Source organism: Rhinolophus ferrumequinum, chromosome X, assembly GCF_004115265.2.
Source record: "Rhinolophus ferrumequinum isolate MPI-CBG mRhiFer1 chromosome X, mRhiFer1_v1.p, whole genome shotgun sequence".
In the NCBI taxonomy this organism is placed as follows: domain Eukaryota; kingdom Metazoa; phylum Chordata; class Mammalia; order Chiroptera; family Rhinolophidae; genus Rhinolophus; species Rhinolophus ferrumequinum.
The window spans coordinates 7,244,260-7,261,134 of record NC_046284.1 but is presented as its reverse complement, the minus strand read 5'-3'; the positions used below and the strand labels follow the sequence as shown (position 1 = coordinate 7,261,134).

The following is a 16,875-nucleotide window of genomic DNA, read 5'->3' as shown; positions in this document are numbered from 1 at the left end:
GGCAGCGGGGCCCTTCACGTGGCGGAGGCCTCCCAGCCCGGGGCCGCGAGCCTGGAGGAATTTGCCTGGAAGTTTTCCACCGCGGCAGAGCCTCCTGGAGCTCGCTCCGGGCTCCGTGCGGGGAGCCCCAGCCTTGATTTCTCCAGCAGCCCCGCGGGGCGGGGCCGGGAAGAGGCGGGCCGGCCAGGACACTGGCGGGAGAATGTGCGGAATGTGCCAGGCGCATCTACCTACCCCAGGAGAGGGCAGAGGAAGGGGGCCGGCCGAGGGGAGGGGCGAGGGGCGAGGCTCCGGGCGCCGGAGAAAACCTGTTTGTTCTCCTGCGGGCGGAGCCCAGTCCGCGCCTCCTCGCCGCCCTGCGCGCTCCCCGCCGCGCCCCGCGCCCCGCGCCCCGCGCCCGCCGCCCGGCCCGGCTGAGGGAGCCCGCGCCCCGCGCCCGCCCGACCCTCCGCCCGCCCCGCGAGTCGGGCACCTGTGCCAGGTAGGGCTGTCGAGTCGCCGTCGGCCCGGCCCGGCAGAGAGGCACCAGGGGGCACCGGGCCCGTGCCCAGACGTGTGCCAGGGACAACTCCGGGCCTCAGTTTCCCCATCCATAATCTTCGCCCACTCCAAGCATCCCTCCTGGGCTTCCGCTGGAGAGGCAGTGCACCTGGTTTTCTGGTTTTCACTGTGAGCAAAGAGACTGAGAGGCAGAGAAGGCTGGCCTGGTCTGTGGGCCCTCTCTCTTTCTGGAAGGGAGGGTTTGATTGTTAGTAAATGGCCTGGGTCCAGGGTGCTCTGAGAGTTCATTGCAGGCCTAAGAGTTAGGGAATGTCAGACCAGCTACTTCACCCTGTGTCCATTTTATAGATGAGAAAACTAAGACCCAGAGCAGACGGCTGAAGTGTTGCTTGGGATGAGCATGTACTGGGCGCTGGGCAGTCTCTGAAGGGCCACCAGGAAGGTAGCTGCTCAGACAGAAGGCGCCGAATCAAGTGTCGCTGGGTGTTATCGAGGGGATCTGCAGCGAGCGGGCTCTGTAGCTGGATTGTTTTGATGGGGGCAGGGGGAGCCAAGAGTCTGTCCTCTTTGGAAAGGCAGAATGATACCTCGCCTCAGAAAGAGACTGAAAGCTCAGCTCCTCTCTCCGTCCCTCCACTCTGCCACTTCCGAGCTGGGGGCACCTGGGCAGCTCCATCAGTCCAAAGGGATAACTTGCTAGGCTGCCTGCCACCAGGGCTGCTGGAGGCTCAGATGAGGTCGGGGGTGGGTGTGCCTGGGCTTTGGGACAGCTGAGGTGCAGTAGGAATTGCGTTTGCACTCAGCTGTTTGCACGTAGCCTTGGCATCGTGGAGGGCTGTACAGCCGCATCTCAGGACCACAATCTGTGAACCTTGAGAGAGAGCCCCTCACACCCCACCCAGCAGTGATCGAGGCCTCTGGCACTTGGACCCAGGCTTGCTTTGGTTTCATGGCACTTGGCTGGGGATAGGGAGCAAGGTCCCATGGGCTGATAGACCTGCACAGTGGGAAGGGGCTCTGGGTCCCTCTCCCTCCTCACCAGCTCACACACAGCTGTGGAGGAAGGCTGGGGCACGGGTCCTACCTTCCCAGGGCCTCCCCTCCTCATCTGAAAAATCAAAGGTGGCTCAGAGACCCTGCTCGCCACTTAGAAGCAAACGGCCAGGATATGGATGCACAGACCAGGGGCCAACTTGCCGGCTGGCCTTAGTACTTGTTTGCCTCATCACCTCTGGGCCACTCCAGGAGGAGAAGGAGTAGGTGATACCTCTTTCTGAGGTGAGGTATCACCTGCCCTAACCCCTCCTTCCATCACTTCCCAGCCTGAGCCATTGTGCCTTCCTGGCTTGGCCTTCAGAAGCCTGGCCTGGCTGGGGCCTCCATACTCAGCTGCGAGAGCTGATGGAAAGCACCCAGGACGGGGCCAGGCATACAGCAGGTGCTCCAGATCTGTTCATTTCTGTCCTCCGGCCACTCACAAGTCAGCGGCAGAGGTGGCCCATGACCACATTGGGTACTGCGGCTCTGAGTGGCATAAGCACAAGGGGCTGTGGGTGCCTGGAGCAAGGGAGCAGCTCTGGCTGTGAGGATCAGGGAAGGCTTCCTAGAGGAGGAGGGCTTGGAAGCAGGAGGAGCTCAGCAGCTGCCAGGTCAAGGCCCACACACCCTTTGGGACTGCTTGAGTCTAACCTCTCCCTTGTCCTCAAAAGACCAAAGTCAATTCTTCCTAAGCCCCTGTAGGTTCCACCCAGAGCTAGGCAGTGCTGGCCTGGAAAGAAACTGGATGCAGGCCTGCCCTGGGAGTGACAATCTAGTTGGGGAGACAGAACGGCTACTCAGTAAGAGCAGCCACCTGCATCGAAATTGTGCACCTCGGTTCCTCCTCAACTCGAGCCTAGATTCCAGAGAGCCCTGTGCCCCCGCCTGAGGGCAGTGACCCCAGGGGCAGCCAGTGCTCCACCTCAGCCTCCCTCAGCCTGTCTGGTACTCCTGGCGTTTCTGCCTAGTGCCCCTGTGGCCTCCTGAGATCTGGCAGAGCAGGGATTCTGAGCCTTCAGCAGTGGGCCTGGGACCTGGCCACCCTAGGCATTGTCATCCAGTCCCTGAACTGTCCTCAGTCGCATTCCAAGAAAAGTCCCCAGTCTGGCGCAATGCACTCGGGAAGCCCCCGTTTTCCTTCACCACTCAGCCTCCACAGGTGACTGGTCCTTTGGTTTGGGTGTTGCTTCAAGCCACAGCCCATAGAGTGCCAGGTCATGTGTAACGGCAGCTTGCTTTCTGCTTGCGAGCCCTGAGGCTGCCCCCACTGCCAGGCCCTCATGGCATGGGATAGGACCATGGCCGGGGAAGAGGAGAGCTTCAGCCCACATGGTGCCCCGGGCCCTTGGTCCCTTATGGTTGAGATCCATCAGGAGCACTGCATTCATTCCCGCTGTGCCCGCAGACAGCTGGCTGATGCCAGGACAAGGGCCGTGCCCCCGGGAGACCCACATCCTTGAGACGGATGTTCAGGAAATGTTGGCATCATTGCTTCTAAGGGTCAGACAGCTGGCAGGGGACTCATGGTAGAGCAGGGAGGCGAATGGTGGGGCAGGGAGGCGCCTTTCCAGTCTCGGAGTAAGAGAGTGGCTGGGAGGTCAGGCTGGGTGCAAACCCCAGTTCAGCTACTATCTATTTGTGCAAACCTGAGCACATCACACAACCTGGGGAAGCCTGGGTTTTGTCACCTGTACAGAAGGCAGGCTGAAACCAGGCGCACCGGCTGCATAGCAGCAAGCACCTGGCGCCTGGCACAGAGGCAGCGCTCCATCAGGGATGTCAGTTGAACCAGGATCACAGCGTCTTCCTCCAGGAGCCGTGGTGGCCAGTGATGAGGTTGGGGCCAGGTTGGGAGGGCTGTAGGCTCCTTACTTGAAGAAAAAGTTGTTTAAAAGCCGCTGCTAGTTCGTGCTGGTGATGCATATGGTATCTACTCACAGTTAAATGATTTGCCACAGAACACTGAGTTCTTAGGTCATTTCTGGATGCCTATTAAAATATGATTCACTTTCTTTTTCAATTTTCACTGTTTTTATTTTTAACTTTTTATCTTGGATTAATTTAAAACTCACAGAATAGTTGTAAGACTGGTACAAAGCACTCCCTTGAAGCCTTATCTGATTTTCCACTGTTAACGTCTCTGGTGGTTTTCGTCAGGAAGGGGAAAGTTGAAATGGAGGCACTTGTGGGATAGTAGCCTTCCACTGGGAAGTGGTTATGGGGTGGTCAAGAGGTGGGCACTGTCAGTTCGTTTATCCAAAGGGAAACTGAGGCAGAGAGAGGGACTTGATCAAGGCTCGTTTGAGGATTAAGAATGCAGCCAGGTTACCTTATGTTGCAGATACACACATATGTATTGGGCCGATCTCTTGCCCGTGGTGGGCACTGGGGCACAGGGCAGAGTGAGAACTGAGAAAGGCAGGGATAGGGAAGTGGGAGGGGCAGGCCTGGGTGGAGAAGGGACTGAAAAATGAAAGGACAAGAGGCCCTATGGGTGTCATTCTCAAACTCTAATGTGGGGAGGCAGGAATCTGCAGCTTAAGCACACATCCCAGAACCCAGAGGCCACTTTCAGAAATACTAAGCTTTTCCCATGGGGAGCGTGTTCCCTTCCCATTTCAAGAGCGAGCGGAGAACTGGGGTGGCTGGTGGTGGCCACGGAGGTGGCTGCAGAGAGCCCTGTGGCCACACCCTGGGTCGGAGTGAAGACCTGGCCTCTGGGGCCAGTCGTGGGCAGTCCCCATGCTGATGCTGGTGGTCCCTGGTTGGGGCCCCATCTGTGGGCACACTTCAGGCACTTGGTCCAGCCCCCTTGGTCTGGTCCCTGGGATCGTTGGCTCAGCATGCCACTTTCTGATGACTAGGTCAGTTTCCCAGAGAGCTTGATGTGGCCAAGGGTTGCTATGGAGAGAGCAGGCACAAGGATTCCAGTCACAAGAACGGGTATCCCTGGTGAAAATACTTATATCAGGCAGTGCCTGGTTTAGACTGAAAACAAAAACAAAAACAAAAACCCCGAAAACCAAAAGCTGGACTTACCTCACCACTTCTGCCCGGCCAGCTCCTACTCATTCTTTCATCCTGTCGGGAGTGCTCAAGCTGCTCTAGGCTGTCTGTCTGTCTGTCTGACCAGCACCCAGCCCAGCATCAACTTTCCTAAATGTTTGTTGCACGAATGAAAATGTGGGAAATGCTTTCTCCTGTCTGAGTCTTCAAATTCTAATCCAAAAATGGGGGCAGTGATAAGAGGTAAGGGTGGAACTCAGGGGACTCTGGGCCTGGGGTGGACAGGAAGGTGAGAAAGGAGGGGACTGGGAGGAGACGGGGCAGGGAGAGAGCTGCCAGGAGGAGGAGGAGGCCTGCCCGAGGTCAGCTGGGGTGGGACGTGTTGTGGGTGGGGAGAGGGGGCTGGGCACTGCTTTTCCTCTTGAGCCTCACTCGTGATCACCTGTAACCAGGCCAAAAGGAATTAGCTTTGGCCAATGTTAGGGCAAAACTGGGGGGACTTCCCTGTCATTGGGCCAGCTCTGGCAAAGGCCGAATGGAGGGAGAGAGTTGGTTGGGGTGGAGGTGACCCCTGAGTCCCTTTCAACCTGCTTGGCTGTCTGTAGGTGGGTGGGGATGACATCTTTGACCCACTGGGATGAGTTTCAGACCACCTTGGTTCCCAGGCTGCAGAGACAACAGGGTGGGGGGCCCACAGAGCCAGCCAAGATCCCATAGGAGGGCTCCCAGGATTCCTCTGGGCCCCTTCTCATAGTACAGCAGGGGAGGTGGAGACCCTGCCCAGCCCTGGGCCTCCATAGAGACATCTCAGAGGGCTCTGCCCAGAAGCCCTCACTAGCCCTTGAGGTCAAGCCACCTCAGAAATGGCCCAGTGACCCCAAGCAGTTGCTTGTATTCAGCCTGCCAGGAACTTGAAAATGGGCACAGGAGAGCCAGAAGGAATCTCAGCCCCACAGGAGTGACAGTGGCTGGCGGGCCATGGCTCCCTTTGCCCCCTTGGACCTCCACCTCCCCACCGCCTTGGGAGGGAGCTGATTCATCTCAGATGTCTGCCTCCCAGGGTCCCTCCAGTGCTGACGCCGAGAAGTCTAGATTCTGGGGTACTGGGGGGAAGGTAAAATTCCAGACTTTCATGCAGAAGTCATTTACCTGTAAAGCACATTTACAAATACTCCCCCCACGCGTTCTTTTTCCATAGTACATTTTTCCCTCTGCAACCCAAGTCTCCTCCAGCTCTTTTTTCTATGTGGTACACCTCCTTCCTGTCGCCCATTGTTGGTTGGCCTCCAGCGTGACTCCACCCCCACCCCAAACCCCTGGGACTGGAGCATCAGGGCAGGTCAGGGCGCTCTGCTCAGCTGCTTACACTGGCCCCTGGGAGCTGTGTACTGAGCATCAGACTGCGGGGTTTGGGGACCCGGCTGCTTGGCCATCACTCTGGCCGGCCTCTAAGGGTCCCTTCCCTCAGACTGCTGCTGAGACCTTCTGGATCCTGGGAAACCATGCAACAGTACCAGCAGTGCCCACTCCACCCCTCTCCGGAGGAAAGCAACCTGCTGCTGACCTCTTGTCATTGCTGAGACCAGGAATCGGGATGTCCTCATTCACGAGACCTGGCCGCAGGAGGCTGCTTCATAAAATGGGACGTTTGATCACTGCAGCCCTTTTGGCCCGGGGAATCAGGTCAGCTGCCTGAGTGCTGGTTTAGGTCTGCCTGGGTCCAAACTTACAGTCTGCCAAGTGTGTGCCTTGAGAAAGGACTAGACGAGGGCACCTGAGAAGGGGGTGGAGGTCACGCTTCCTGACTTTTAGGATCCCTAGCCCCCTCACGCTCCATGCCATGTCCTGCCTGGGACCTCGGCACCATTCATCTTTATGTTCAGGCCTTTGTCAGCCTGCCCTGTGGAGTACACGCCAGCTCATCCTTGCAGTTCTCACTACAACCTTCTTGGGGAGTCTGCCCCCCAGCCTAGGCTCTCCCTATGATGATGGGCCTTTGACCTCCAGGAGATGTTCCAGCGGGAAGACAGGACAGGGAGGGGGCTCTGAAAATGGCACTGCATGGCATCCTGTGACCCTGGTGATGAGCAGAGGGGCTACACTAAAGTCCCATGACCAGGTGCAGGGGTCAGGGAGCACTGAGAGAAAAGGGCTTCATCTTCAGCCAGAGAGGGTGACATTTCTGGTGACTTGTTCTGACAGAACCAGGACTTGGACTCCTTGTCTAGTGCTCTTTCCTTTGCGCCTGAGTTGGAAGAGACAAACGGATGTGTGGCTTTGAGGCCTTGACGAAGTCCTCCACATGTCTGATGGCAGTGACATTTGATGGACCCAGCTGACTCGTCTCTGAAACTTTCTGAACACACACCGTCTTCTCAGTTTCTGTTACTGCTGCCCCCTTCAGGTTCAGAGGCGGCCAAGCTGGCTGCAGAGGGAAGCTCTCTAAGGAAGGACAGTCTGGGAGAAGACACTTGCCACCCCTTGAATGTCAGACAGGGCTCTCCAGCAGGTGGGCTTTGGCTACCTCAGTGTCACCCTTCTCTTGGTAATACAGACCACCCCAATCCTGGGACAGCTTCTTACCCTGAAGGAGCTTGAGAGGGACCTCTCACAGGAGCTTAGGCACAAGAGATGACCCTGACCTTGAAGCTCAAAGGCATTTGCTTGACACATGCCCAAGGAAGATCTGGGTGTCTATACTGGAAGGTGACTCTAAGGCGCGGGAACTTTTCTTTCAGTCCTTTCCCTGATGCTGGGGCCACTGGAGGCTCTTTATCCAAAGGGAACATTTACAGTGCAAATGGGCAGGAGCCTCCCCCATGCTCAGAATCTGCCATCACCAGGGCAGGTCTCCAGTAAGTCAGGCTGTCACACAGGGGAGTAGGGGCACAGCCTGAGAAGGTGGTTCTGACTGTCCGGAGCCTTGGGGTTGTAGAGACCAACTCAGGATCTCAAAGGAGGGCCGGAGGAGATGGGTGTGAGAGCTGGGGTCCCCTTGCGGGCTTTGGTTTTCCATGATTTAGTCATTGACACCCTCATGCAATGGTGGGGTGCCAAGGCCCCATGGGAGAAAGGAGTCTCCTTCCCACCAGGCCACCTGTCTTCTCTGAGACCCCTGGCAGCACCCAGCTGAAGGATCGGAACTGGTTGGGTCTACCCATCTTAGCAACAAGTTGCTGGGAGACAAGGGACTTTTCATCACTTCACCTCTCCCCTCATGACCCAGATGGGAGCACTTATGAGGGAGGCCATATTCTCAGGCTCTGCCTTTGTGAGAACCCCCTGCCCCAAAGCCCCATGAAAATGCTTGAAGACAGAGCTTCACTAAAACATGGCCTGAGGTGGGCCCAGCAGCTGAGCCCTGCAAATGGGCAGCCCAAGGCCTTGATGGCTTCATCCAGATGTTACTTGCTACATCCACATTTGGTCACTGAGCTTGGCTGCACGGGCTGTGATCTGGGTTGTATACTCTTGCTCTGTCCTACTGCTTCCTCATGCCGACCCCTGACCCCTAAGGGGTCCACCCAGAACTGAGCAGCGGGCTCTGATTCCAAGAGACAGTACTGCAATCACTGCTGGCCAGGGATGGGGCTGCCAGGCTTCCTCTCAGCTCCCTGGGTGCAGATTGTCACAACTCACCTCTGGGGAAGCCCTGCCTCTTGCTCTTCTGCCCAGGGTGTGCTCACTCATGCTCGCTCACGATGGCCAGCGCCCAGCACACACACATTCAGGCAAGCCCCAACACCCATATGCTCCGTCTGTGGCTCCTTCGTGTACAACAATGTACCATGCTCCTGGAAGCCCCGGCTACATGTGTTTTGTTCCTTTTCCCTCCCAGCTTAGCTAGGAGGTCCCTGCCTGGCATCCAGCACCCCCTATTCCCCTGCCACCCAGGGCGGGTGAAGGGTAGTCGCTCAGCCTGCTGCCTCCTTTCACGCAAGCCCTTGCCACAAAAATCCCAGGCCAGGGGCCCAGAGGCTGGGGTGTGGGGTGGGCCGAGCTGCCTGTGTTGGCAGGCCCAGCTGCCTTGCCCCCTTCTCAGTGTGCTTCAAGTTGTCTGGAAGAAGCCAGCCCTTCCCAGCTGTGCAGAGTGAGCGGGAAAGGACATTTCAATGCTGGGGTGTACTGGCGTGGGGGAAGCAGCAGGACGGGAGTGAGGGCCCCAGGATGGGGTGACACACGGGGGCCAGAGAGGGCCACCAGGCCAATGGCCCTCCCCACCCATGCCCATGGCTGTTGGGCTCTCTGCCCGAGGTAGACTCTGCACCTCTACACCTTCCTCCTCTCCTGTGGACCCCTTTCCCTTCCAGGCTAGTGGTAAATGCAGACTTTTTAGTGTAGTATGACCAAAAATGGGACCAGGCTGTATCCCGGAGCCAGGGGACTGAGGACTTGAAGCTTCCTCCGGGATGCCTCCTGGGCTGAAGCTCAAGGCCATTGGCAAGAAGGTAGCTGCAAGGGCAAAGACACAGAGGGTTGCTTGCAAAAGGAGGTATGCACAACTTGTGGAGTCAAGCAGGGTGGCTATTCTAGAAAACTTTCTCCAAGTTTGGACGCAGAGCATGTCCCTGTGGGGTGTGAGGCGCCCCCTCCTCCTGCTGCTTCTCTCGCCATCTCTGTCTCCTCACGCATCAGCCAAGCATTTGCGTCACTGTCTGTGACTCCCCCCAGCCTCCCCCCTCCCACTAATCTGCCAGCATTAGCTGCTGCATCAGCTCCGACTCCACTGACAACACCAGGCTTGCTATGGCTCCTTGCACCCCCTCATTGGCTCCTTGCTTCTGTCTGTCCAATCAGGGCCAGAGGCCCCTTCCCTGGGAGGTTGCTGGGCAGAGGCTCTGAAGCAGGAAGGAAGGTGCAGGGGGAGCGTGTCCATTGACATTCACAGGCCAGCTGCATCAGGAAGGGCCTGTCCCCATCTCCCCCTGCCTGCCCCAAGAAACGTCTGCAGGCTAATGGGAGAGAGAGAAAGTGGTGAAGGGCCAGGAGGGTTGGCTGGGGGCATCCCCCTGGTGTCTGAGGTGGCCTGGCCCGCTCAGGAGAACTTGAACTTGGTCCTGAACTGCCATGGAACAGGCTAGTGCAGTCTGAGTGTAAGATCTTGCTCGGAGTTGGCACGAAGAGTGGTACTGCCTAGTGGGGCTTCATCTAGTGAGGCTCCAGGAGTGTGCCCGGAGGGACAGCTGGAGTGGAAGGTGGCAGATAAACCACCTTCCTTTGGTGGCTCAGGCCAGGCCCCCAAGCAGTGCAATATGGCAATTCCTAAGGAACCGGAAGACTTCTTCCTGTCAAGGTAGACGTGAGATGCACAGAGTAGCTGTCTGAACCAGAAATGTGCTCACCTGGGCCATTTAGAGATGAAGACATCCACTAGCATCAAAATACCCAAATTCCAGGGAGCAGCACGTGCTCTGGCTTGGGGGTACCCTGCCAGGAGGAGACCTAGACAGCAGGTCCACAGGCTTGATGGTTTGGAACCATTTTACAGATGAGACCAAGGCTCAGAGAGCAAGACAGCCTCACAGCCACATGAGGCCCCTTAGACACAAGGAGCAGAGATGTCTTTGCTTCAAGTGAGGTGGCCTTCTGCATGGCAGGGCTCATGCATCAGGGGAAGTGTAAGACTGGAAGGCCCAAGGTAGGTAAGAGGTCTCCTGCTTCACTTCTGAAGGCGACTGGAAATGGAACAATCCCAGAATCCAGTGAATCTCGCTTCCCTCTCCACCTTCTCCATGGGGTGAGTTGGGAGGGTCAGAGGTCGCAGTCAGAGAAGCTTCTCCATTTCGTGTCTTCTTGAACTTGGTCAGCATCTTGCATCTCAGATGCAGAGGGGATGGAGAGTCTGGGGGCCGCAGGGGTGTGGGCCGCCCTCCTCGGAGGGGATTCTGGGGTCCGGTGCTTGGAGTCAGTAGTGGCTGGACCAGGCTGAGCAGCCAGGCACACACTGAGTGGGTGGCCAGCTGGAGTCCTCGAGTCCCCTCCCTCCAGCAGTCAGCCGCTGAGGCCAAGTGCCTGGCTTTGGAGGACGCGTACAGGTGCCAGTGGAGGAGGGCGTGTGCCTGGGCCACCTGCACCCCGGCACTTTGCTGCGAGGAGCACTCCTAGCTGTAGAGCATGGGCTCAGCAGGGCTACTGTGGGGCTGCAGCTGAGATTCCGGCTGTGCCCTCCGCCCTCGGGAAGTGGGAAGTGGGAAGTGGGGCCAGTCGCCCCATCTCCCCGGGCTCCTTTGCTCATGGCGAAGCGGGGATGACAATACAGGTACTGCCAGCCAGTTGCAGACCTATGCCAGGCTTGCATGTCCTGGCCCCTGGACTGGGCCCCTGCCTTGTCAGCGAGCTCGCAATCCACGGCCCGGGGCCCCATGGAAGGGCAGGGCCGAGGTACCCATCCTTGTACTCGGGTCTTCTGGCACCATCGCTGCCAACACCCATGCTCAGAGCACCCCCTTCCATGGCCTCCTTCTCCCTGGGAACAGCGCTCCACAGCCTGGGTCCGGGAATGGGAGGTGGGGGAGGCCTTGGGGTGGGGAGCATCTTCAGCACCTGCAAAGTGCATTCATTCTGTCCTACTGAGCCCCTTACATTTGTGAGGGAAGCCGGCCTCCTGCTCCCTGGGGTGCCTCGGCTTTGTGCTGCTGGCAGCTGCTGCTGCTGCGACCTCCTGCTCTGAGATCAGACCCTCAATGCACCACCTGCTCTCCCTCCCTGCCTGAGCTCGTGGGCAAAGAGGACGGAAGCTCCTGGAGGAGGCCTCGTGTGCCCACAGCGAGGCACCTGGCAGCTCGGCACACATCGGGCCCTACAGGCCCAGGGCGTTGTCCCCCTCGCCCCTGGGATGTCCACCCAGCCAGAGAGAGAATTCCCAGGGTCACTGCCTCCGTTCACTCTCCTCATGTGCATCCCTCCTCGGCACTGCTCACCTGTACAACTTTGGAGACCCACCTTTAGCTGTCCAGGCAGCCCCAACTCCCATTTCATTCGCTCAAACCACTGTTTGTTTAGTCTTCAGCACACAGACAATACACGTTCATGATAGGAAAATTAGAAATACAGAGGAGCAAAGTATATTGGCATGTATCCTTTCAGGTGGCTTCTTTCCATGTACATTTTTGTGTAAATGGCACCATCCTATACATCTTGTTTTAAAAGCTGCCTTTCCCTTAATGACATGGAAACCACACACACAAAGGCTTGTTAAATATCATATGTATCAATATCATTTGTAATGGCTGCATAGTATGTGCTTGAACAATGGATCATTATACGTTTAAAAAGGACTATTGGGAATTTAGATTATTGCCAAATTTTCACCATGACACTCAACACGGGCATGATGCCCTTCTTGTATACTTGGTTTACTTAGGCAGTTGTCTCCTTAGGAGATAATGCAGTGACGGGAACTGCTGCATCAATGTCCTGCCCTTTCTAAGGCTTTCAGTACGTATGGAGATTTGTGCTCCAAAAAGACGCCCCTCTTGAACTGCCCACCAACAGTGCATGAGAGCTGCCCAGGAAACGCCCTTCTGAGTGGTCAGCCCCCCATTCTCCACAGTTGCCCCTATTTGCAGTGAGGGTTTTTCTGGCTGTCCCCTGATTGGGTGGCCGCTCCGCTCTGCTCTCCAAGAGGGGCAGGGATGGCGGGTCTGAGAGGAGACCTGCGTCCAAGAAGAGGTAGTGGTGTTTGGTAAGTCAGAAGCATGGCCCCTGCCAGCCTGCAGCCCAGTGGCAGGGGTGTTCAGTGCAGGCTGTGTGCTGGGGTGTGAGGGATGCCTGAACTCTGTCCTCACTGAGGCTGGAGGAGCGGGCAGGTCTTGTCTGGGAAGACTTGGTTCCACAGTACCGATGGGCGCAGGGCAGAGGAGGGGAGAGGTCCCTAGGAGCAAGGACAGGTGGGGCCCTGAAGAAGGGGCAGGAGGAGCTAGAGGGCCACCTTCCATGGATGCTGAGGCACATGGTCTGTTTGGAGCAGTGTCAACGTTAAGGGGGGAAGGTGGAGAAAATAGTGCCTGGGTCAGGAGCTTACCCCCAGTCCCAGTCCTAGTGGGGAGTCCACAGAAGCTGAGTGAGAATCGAGGCCCAGTGGGATTAGGGGCAGATGAGTGCTCCCAGAAGGAGGTACAGATAAAAGGAGGTGGACCAGGGACAGGTCAGAAGTGACTGTGGCCTGAACCAGGGCTGGGGGGTAGGGGAGAGGAGGGCATGGTGAAGTGGAAGAAGAAGCTAGCTCTTCAGCTGGGACCTAGATTCCAATCTCGGGTGTCCATCTGTTTGGCCAGCACTTATCACTTTAAAAGCCCCTTGTCCCAAAGAGCTGCCTTCCTCTTCAGTCCCGTGGAAACACTACTTTCTGACTCTTTCATATATTGTCCCATCAGAAAAAGATATTTGGCTTCTGAGATGAATCATTGTTCCTGGTCTTTGCCTGAATCTTGGGACTAGGGTCTTAACTGTAAAGACAGGGCCTGAGGCAGCATTGGGCACCACGCCTGCTCCGCCCACCCTCACTGAGGGCTCTGTGCATGTCCCTGCCCCTTTGGTCCAGGAGTCCCCAATGGCTCCTCTGTCTCTGCCATTCTGCATGTATGTGAGTCTGTCCTGATTTTGGAAGTGGCTTATTTGGTTCTGATGAGGTAGAAAACTTCTAGGCAACGTGGCCAACAGGTTTGTCAAGAGGAGAGCAATGAGTTCCTGAAGGAACCTAAAGACTGAGCGTTAGGAATTCCTGAGCTGAGGCCCAGAGGAGGCGAGGGACTCGCCCAAGCTCTCACAGTCAGTCAGCCAGCAGCACCAGGAGACACATGGACCAAGATCTCAGGAGGTGACTCAGCCTGTGTGCCCTGCCCAGTGGGGCCACTCCATGGGTGGCTGGGATGGGACAGTGGAGCCTGAGGATCACCCTATGAATGTGCTCTGCTCAGTAGAATTCTGACGTGGCCGCCTTGGTGGAGGGGCTGGGCACGCAGGGTGCCCATTCACGGTGATGAGGTGCCGTTCCTGGCACACAGCGGGCTCGGGCCTCCTGGGCTGCTCATTTGGTGCAGTTTATGGGAAAGCCAGCTCTTGCTGATGTGGCAAATTTGGTTTGCTCTTGGCCTCCTGCCCTGCCCGTTGTAGTGTGCCCCTGACCTCCACTGTAACATGCCCAGGCCTTGCCAGCTGGCAGCAGGATCTGGCTGCTTGGGCCCAGCCCTGGAAGGGCCGAGAGGGTGGCAAGCCCCTAAGAGAGAGAGGCCGCACTGTCTCTGGACTATGCTGGCAGAGCCGGGCCCCTGCTTCCCATGATGGCTGTTCACCTGAGCCTCCAGCTCCTCTCTTGAGGCCTAAGAGGCTGGCTGTGGCAAGTCGAGAACTGACTTCCTCACCCCAGCCCTTCCTGGGGCAAACAGCCTTCATGGAGCTGTGAAGGCCTCAGGGCCCACCCCTCTCTGGCCACAGGAGGGCAGTACTGGGCTGAAGGGCAGAGAGGAGGTAAGAAGATAGAGAAGGGTCAGAAGACAGAGGAAGAAAAAGCAGGGCACAGGACGGCCCCCACTTCCCAGACACAGCAGCAAGCCCTTACCAGATCCCCACCCTTGCCTGGTCCCTGAGGGCCACAAGGAGTTGGCAGCGTGGCCTCGGGCTTTCCTCCCTGGAGATGGAGCCAACCCCTGAACCACACAGGGCTGCGCAGCCCCAGGCTCTCTTTGTACTGACTGAGGATCAGCCACAGTCCCCCCTCCAGTGAGGACAGGTTCAGTCATTGCTGTTTGGCTCCTGCTCAACTGCCCTGTGATCTTGGCTGTGCCAGGTGGTGCCGGGCATTTGCAAGACATTGGTGCACTCTGTCATCCCACCAAGTCTTGAAGGGTAGACTTTCCTTTAACTCCCATTTTACGAATGAGAACATTGATGCAGCCTGGAGAGGTTAGCTGACTGGCCCAAGGTCTGGCAGACAGCTACTAAACAGTGAGAGAGACGGTCCAACCCCAAAGGGGCGGGTCCCCCAGCCCCCCTCCACCTTTCCCCAGTCCCTCCTTCTGAGTCCACCAGAGCCTGTCGTCTGTGTGGCACTGTGAAGGCTCCCTTGCTGCCACTCTGTCCCCTACTCTCACCTGGACCTGGAGCCTGGCCATTAGAACTCTAGGAGGGCTTGTGGTCTGTCCTTATCAGCCATCTGTCAAAGAGACAGCCCCTAGCAGCCCAGGCGGTGTTCCCCAGGTGAGTGGCCCTGGGCAGACATGTGGGTGTGCCACCCGGCAGTGAGTGCTGGCTCCCTGGCCTCAACCAGCTGTTGCTTCCCAATGCCCAAAGGGCAGTCTGGATGGTCTTGGTCTGCCAGGGACTACATGGTGACCCGTGAGCCATTATAAATGCTTGAAGTGATAGCTATGCGCTTACCTTTGTCCCAGGAGCCCTTTTGAATCAACTGAGAAGGGACCTGCAGAGCACGCGCCATGAGCATCTCAGCTCTCGGAGGCAGTACCAAAGGTGAGGCCCGGGCTCAGCATGTGGCTGCCTTCTTCCATGCTGGCCCTGCCAGGCTCACGAGCGCTGCCTGGGCAGCAGAGAGAGTGGCATATTGGGAGGGCTGGAAAGAAATCCCACGGTCCCGGGTCTGGGCTTCGCTTCTGAAGCTGTGGCCTTGCCCTCACCAGGGAAGTCTCTCCCAGCGGGCGAGGAGGAACGCAGTAACGTCCTCAAGCAGATGAAGGTGCGAACCACTCTGAAGGGGGACAAGAGCTGGATCACTAAGCAGGATGAATCGGAGGGCCATACCCTGTAAGTGCAGGAGGGCAACAGGGTAGGGCTGGGGCTGTGAGCCACGGGTCTCGTCCACACCTGGACATGTTGAGGGGCTTCCACCATTCAGAGCTCGGCCAGCCAACGTGGCCATAGGCCAGCTAGAGAGGGTGGAGCAGTGGAAAGCAATCCAGCTAAGGGCAAGCCTCAACCAAAGTCACAGGGTGGGAAAGCCCTGGGTGCCGGGGTATGCATGTGTGCATGTGCTTGTGGAATGTGGAGGTGGTCTGGGGAAGGAGAAGGTGAGGGAATGGTGGGCCAAGTTCCTGGGGTGCATGTACTGCTCCTCCCTCAGCTGCCTTGGGGTCCAGCAGGCAGCCCCTAGGATGGAGGCCACAAGGTAGCTGATGGCAGGGGTCCTGGGAGCCACTCTTTTGGGATCCTTCTTTCCCCAGAGAGCTACCCTCTGGCCGGAGTCGTGCCACATCCTTTTCCTCAGCTGGGGAGGTCATGAAGACCAGGTAAGAGGTGGTACCCAGATGGCTGGTGGTGGGCCTCCTACTTCAGTCTTCAGGGAACCAAGGAGGGAACCCGAGCTGAGAAGGGACATCAGGGTCTGCAGTTAGTCATTTGAAATTCACAAGAAGGATGTTTTTTCCTTCTTTGCACCCTCTTGGGGAAAAGGGAGAGTACAGGAGTCACTGGCTCCAGTTCCCTGGCCTTGCTGTGTGGCCTCAGGACTGGCTGCCTCCCCTTCTGGGCCCCCATGCTTCCACCTGTCAAACGGGATCAAAATCATCATTGAAACCTGCAGGGAGTGACACAACGTCTCTGAGGTGCTTTGAGAGTCACACGTGACTCCCTCCATAGGTGGCCCTGTTTGCTGAGTGGACCTGGTAATTGTCATGCCAGGGAAGTCTGACACATTTGTGCCAGCTGTCTCCTAAGTTCAGGATGACATATTTTGACAGTTGGCCGAGGGGAACAGCCCATCCCTTCTCTATTTTGAGGACTTTTGCAAAGAAGTGTCTAGGGAGGCTCTGATGCGTGGGCACATCCTGCCCAGATCTGCAGCAACTGCTCCTCAGAAATAAAGGGGTGGGGGACCCCAAAATTCAAGCTTGATTCCTTGCTCCAAAGAGCCAACAGCTGGCAGCGAGTGCGGTGCCAGGGTCTTTGTCACGTGGTGGTAAGGCAGTGGAAGCAGCTGGAAGGGAGGGATCCATATTCACTGCTAGCTTCCGGGGTTACCTCTGGTAACTGTGGTCTTACCTGTCATCCCTCAATGACTCAGCGTCCAATACTTGCCAGGTCCTGTGCTGGGCACAGAAAACATAGCCCTCTCCTCAGGGAACTGACATCTTAGCAGGGACATGGGTATGACCCAAGTAGAGAGATGAGCATACAGAGAGAACTGTGGTTGGCAGGATGGCAAGGACCTGAGGATGGTTCAGAGTCTACTCCTGGGAGGACTTGTTTACTGTGGGGGAAGGTGCAGTTCTCACCTTAGGCTTTGGTTTGGGGGTGCATTTGGAAAGCACGTCTTGGGGCTGTGTAACTCAGGTCCTAGAGCAGGGGTACTTGGAAGTCTACATAAACCTCAGCTCTCAT

At 57.2% G+C, this 16,875-nt stretch overlaps 1 protein-coding gene across 1 annotated transcript in view; it reads left to right on the top strand.

The window, feature by feature from the left end:
- The first annotated feature begins 390 nt into the window (after nucleotides 1-390).
- The window catches only part of ZNF185 (zinc finger protein 185 with LIM domain), a 54,363-nt gene continuing 37,878 nt past the window's right edge, over nucleotides 391-16,875 (top strand). The window contains exons 1-4 of the mRNA XM_033117521.1: nucleotides 391-481; nucleotides 14,934-15,012; nucleotides 15,180-15,303; nucleotides 15,720-15,785. Of these exons, the coding sequence (XP_032973412.1) occupies nucleotides 14,979-15,012; nucleotides 15,180-15,303; nucleotides 15,720-15,785 (224 nt within the window). The 5' untranslated portion in view covers nucleotides 391-481; nucleotides 14,934-14,978. The remainder of the gene's footprint in view (nucleotides 482-14,933; nucleotides 15,013-15,179; nucleotides 15,304-15,719; nucleotides 15,786-16,875) is intronic.